At 30.1% G+C, this 4999-nt stretch overlaps 1 protein-coding gene across 1 annotated transcript; it reads right to left on the reverse strand.

Annotated features, from left to right (window-relative positions):
- Positions 1-3717: 3717 nt before the first annotated feature.
- On the reverse strand, positions 3718-4789 carry LOC125857231 (kirola-like). Its single transcript, XM_049536926.1, has 2 exons — positions 4554-4789; positions 3718-4264 (listed from the first exon to the last, which is right to left on the reverse strand). Exons 1-2 carry the CDS (start codon positions 4735-4737, stop codon positions 4005-4007), a joined length of 444 nt encoding a protein of 147 aa, XP_049392883.1. The 5' UTR covers positions 4738-4789; the 3' UTR covers positions 3718-4004.
- Between the last annotated feature and the right edge of the window lie 210 nt (positions 4790-4999).

A 4999-nucleotide genomic window follows, 5' to 3' on the forward strand; every position in this document is an offset into this window, starting at 1 on the left:
CAGCAACATGGCTTTTTAATGGTTTAGTACTTAAAGGAGCATATCTTTAAAAAGAACAAAAATTAAATCATATAAGCTAACTTGTTAGTGAAAACTTTTGATGATAATCAACTTAACTATTTCAGGACAAATCAAAAAGGAAAGAATCAAATAAGAAGAAGATTCTCACAGCAAGATTGAAGATCATCAATTAGAAGATCATCAATCAAGGAGGCTGAAATCTGAAATGCACAAATCATAGAAGATTGCAAATCAAGGAAGATCACAAACCAGCTGTCAGTAAATAAGAAAAGTGCAAGATCTTGATTAGATCTCCAATGGCCATATTAAATCAAGGAAGCTGCAAGAATGAATCAATCAAGAAATGAAGGAATCTCCAAATGACTACATACAATTCAAGGAAGCTGCAAGAATGAATCAAACAAGAAAGGAAGGGATCTCCAATGGCTATATACAATCAAGAAAGCTACTGAAGTAGAGACATAAGGAATGGATCACAAACGGCTGTCTGCAAGCTATTAAGGCTAAATCAATGAATACGTCTTAATTTTTATTCTTGGAAAATAAGGATATCTTGCCTTTTTTCCAAGGATTAAATCTCTTGGGTTGCCATCTCTTCATAGGACCAGATTCAAGTCTCGACCCTATATAAAGACATCACACTGCAAGTGGAAAGATTGTACAACGAGTCTGAATCATCTCACCGCTCCCTACTCTACTTTTGATAAGCATTAGTTCTACTGTGTAAACAAAAAAGAGAGAAGAAATAAAAATTGTTGGTAAGGGCTTGTATCAAAATAGAAGAGTGAAAAGAAAGAGAGTGTAAAGTGTAAAGTTACACTCAACTTTGTACTCTCATCAAAAGTTACCGAGGCTAGAAGAGAACACCCTTGTAACCCAAGGGGGCTGGACGTAAGATCCACATTGGATCTCAACCAGTATAAAAATTATTGTGTCAAGTTTACTTTACGCATTTTTGATTCCATTCATACTTGTCTGCAATCTGTAGTCGACCGAGGTTCCTCTCAAGTCAACTACTCACAAGAAGAAAATCGAAAAAAATAGCAATTCACCCCCCTCTTGCGCTTTCACTAACATCAATAATTTAATATGTGAACCAATGAAATAGTACAGTGAAAATATCAATAATGGAATTACATGAACATTGAGATGCCTTTGAAAGAAAAAAAAAACCACTGTATCTTTAGGACAAAGGAAATTATTCACACCCTCAACATGAGTATCCATTTTATAATTTGTAGGTGACTATTCATGTATGCCCACAACATTTATCAACACAATTCCCAAAATATAATCAAATCGGAATAAACACCTACCACAAAATGCTAAATCGTACGTCAATTATCTCAGCGATGGTATATTGTAGGCCAAGTGCTTTAGAAAAATATATGAGAACTATGTAACAACTATAGTGCTTTACAATAGAATGAAATATTGTACCCAAGCAATGAATTGATAGAAATTAAAAGTCCACATATCGTACTATCTTTTTCTAATTGATAATTTTTTTTCCTTTTTAATAAATAAAAAACAGAATTAAACAAGGTTTAATTTTATATAGTCTCTCCTAAATTCTTATGCTAGAATATTCAACAATCTGGCTCCATGATGGTAAACAGTTGTAATTTTCACTAACACAAGAAAGGAAAGACGTAGTCTATACTATCTCTCAATATTTACAAGTCGTCTAAATTTCATTTGTCAGTGCTTGTTGTTGGAGAAATCAAAGGCACAAAAAAAACCAATAAACAACAATAACATATCCAATGAAATTCCACACAAAAAAAAACCAATAAATTATAAATAAAAGAGCGACGAAGAAATTTTTTGCAGACAACAAAGAAAATGTGCCAAATTTCAATTCACAAGAGAACAAATTTGGAGTAAATAACGTGAAACTACTTACTTTTAGCTGAAAGAATTAGTAAAATGGAAAGAAATTGAACCAATAAAATTAAAACTTATATACTATCTCTACATTGAGTACCACAAAAAGAAACGAGAGTATTAATTTTGTGTGTAAATTTATAATCAATACCTTCAAACTAACAATTTGCATAATTTAGAGTAATACACGAAAATAATTCAACCATCCAAAGAAAACTATAATAGGGCAGGCTAAACAAACATCTTCAAGAAAAAACATAATTTCCTGTTGGAACATGAGCGACTGCAATTGAACCTATAAGATTGGAGTGAATGAAAGCAATAGGCACTACTCTTACCTGTGACTATGCATGTAACTAATATATGTTGGAACATTTGGTTCAAGAGAAGCATTACCACAAAATTTAGAGATAAATGGCAATGTGAGAAAAGAGATACCAACTTCTTAATACAAATATTCACCTTCTATTGTAGTAGTCACTTCATCTTCACATTGATTACATTTCAGTCTTCAGTCTATTCATCATTTAATTTTGCCAAATTCTTTATTCGTTTTTCCGTCTGCTTTAGTATAGATAAAAGTTTCACTGAGCTTGCATACCTTTTTTTACGTATGCATGTTTCTAGACATATGTTGTCGTGTCTGTGTTATATTTTCTTAGCCGAGCAAACACGTATGATTCTAGAAATTGGATATAGTGGAAAGTTATCAAAATGGCCTTGGTCTTCCTAAAATAAGTGATACCTTTTGGATTTTGAGATTAAAATAAGTTATTTTTTATCGTACTTTTTCATATACTTTCTAAATATATTGAAGTATCAATTATTGTGAGTTATAATACTTTTACGTAGTTTTCAAATATGAAATTTTTATTCCAAAAATTTTATGTTCGAAAATTTACGACCAAAATTAAATTATTTTATTTTCAAAATTTAAACAGTGCCACATAAATTAAGACTCTTGCAAATGTTTACAAATAATATATTCATTAAATAAAGATGAAGAAAATTGAAAGAAGCTATAGATGCCAAAAAACAGTTTTCACTCAATTCTTTCAATTATCTTCCTGCATTGTTTCTTTGGAAAGTTTACAAGTAAGAGGGATGGTTCTAGAGTAATGCAGAGAGTGTATTTATTAGTGTAAATTTACATTTTTATATTGGTTGTTCTAATCAACATATTTTCTACATAGTAAAAGACAAAATATCTTAAGTGAAAAGAAAGGAGTGCTTCTAATTTGCTTGAAAAACAGCTGTATTACATTTTACCCTTAAAAATGAGTATAATTACCTTATTGCCAGTGGTCGTCCTCTTATCACGTTTCTATATAATAGATAGAAATATTAAAGTTATAATTTTATTTATTTATTACTCCCTCTGTTCCAATTTATATGACTCACTTTCTTTTTTAGTCAGTCCCAAAAAGAATGACACATTTCTATATAAAGTAACAATTTAACTATAAAATATCTACTTTACCCTTAATGAAATAATTTACAGCAACACAAATTTCTATCATTCATTTTGGACCACAAGTTTTAAAAATCTTTCTTTCTTAAACTCTGTGCCGAGTCAAAGTACCTCATATAAAATGGGACGAAGGGAGTATCAAATATTAAAAAAAAAATTACTTATTCTCTAAGAAAATATTTTCCTTATCAAACACATCCTAAATAAATTTGGGCGACTATTGATCAATTTTGCATAATAAACTTTTTGTGAGTGTTAATTCCCATCTTAGAACTAGAGAAACGAAAAATAAATAAATAAATATATAAATATATGCCGAAAAGGAATTAGATAGCACATTTACAAATACAATCTGCATATGCTATTATAGTTCATTTCATACTCGAAAAGATACATAATATATCGTACAATACATCTGATATATTCTTTATTTTTAACACAACATTACTAATTTTGACACGCTAGCTAGAATTAGCCAACATTACAAAATATAGTATATATTTGTAACACACACACACACACACACATATATATATATATATATTCATAAATCCACACGCGTGTACACGTAGACATACACAAATACGTAACGATAAGAATTATCAGATACCAGATTGATCTTGTATTATTTGAGAAGATGACCCTCCATTTCCTTGATCAAATTAAGGAGGAAACCAAATGGAACAAGAGGTTCTGGGGTGTCTTCAGTTTTTTTCTCATATATAAATGAACATGTAGTCCACTCATGTTCACATGCTGTGATAATAGTAAGAGAATCATACAACTCTAGCAGATCTCCTCCAATTACCTTCCAAGTGATCGATTTCTCCTCAGGATCAATTGCCTCAATCACTTCCTTAACAATTTTATCTTTTTCGGATCCGTCTATAAACATTAAACAAAATAAAATATCAAAGTCATTTCCTCATAAAAAGATATCAATATTCAAGAAAGCTTAAATACCTGCAAGAAAATATTTTTTGCTCATAAGTGAATGAAGGTTTTTTCCCTTTTGGTGCAAAAATATTTTACAAAAAATATATTTTATTGTTACTACCAAATAACATCAAATAGTTTATTTTTGAAATACATTTTCTTGGTAAATGAATTCATATATGCCAAATATACCTAATTATAGAAATTATATTGATGCAAGGGAATCATAGTATGTTACCGTCATTATATGTCCAACTAATTATCGAGCCAATCTTTATGCTTTCACCTTCATGATCCATCTCAAAATGATTAATCTTGGTTATGTTGGGTACATTTCGAGGATTGGCGTGCAAAATATCATGAATTAAGTGTCCTCCACACTTAACCTCTATCGAACCAATCAACTTGCCTTTCAGACCCATTTTTCTTCGATATAGCAAAAAAATGAAAAATAGATGGTAATAAATTGGCTAAATTTCTATTCTTTATATAGAGTAATAATTCAATTATGTGTGCATGTGAAAGCTATGACGTATAACTATTTAAAACGTGATTACAACATATCATAAAGGTTGGGACAAGAAGTTGGTGAGAATTCAATGTTCGGATGTACTTAGTAGCTCTCGTCTCATATTAATTGTTTATTTTACTAAAAAAAATAGTTATTTCAAATTATTTATTAAT

Source organism: Solanum stenotomum, chromosome 2 (assembly GCF_019186545.1).
Source record: "Solanum stenotomum isolate F172 chromosome 2, ASM1918654v1, whole genome shotgun sequence".
NCBI lineage: Eukaryota > Viridiplantae > Streptophyta > Magnoliopsida > Solanales > Solanaceae > Solanum > Solanum stenotomum.

What these genes read in the sequence shown, in the direction of transcription:
- LOC125857231 (XM_049536926.1), bottom strand. Translation starts at nt 4,737, where the DNA reads ATGGGTCTGAAAGGCAAGTTGATTGGTTCGATAGAGGTTAAGTGTGGA. An exon ending in TAGTTGGACATATAATGACG is followed by an intron (nt 4,265 to 4,553) that starts GTAACATACTAT and finishes TAATGTTTATAG; the next exon opens with ACGGATCCGAAAAAGATAAA.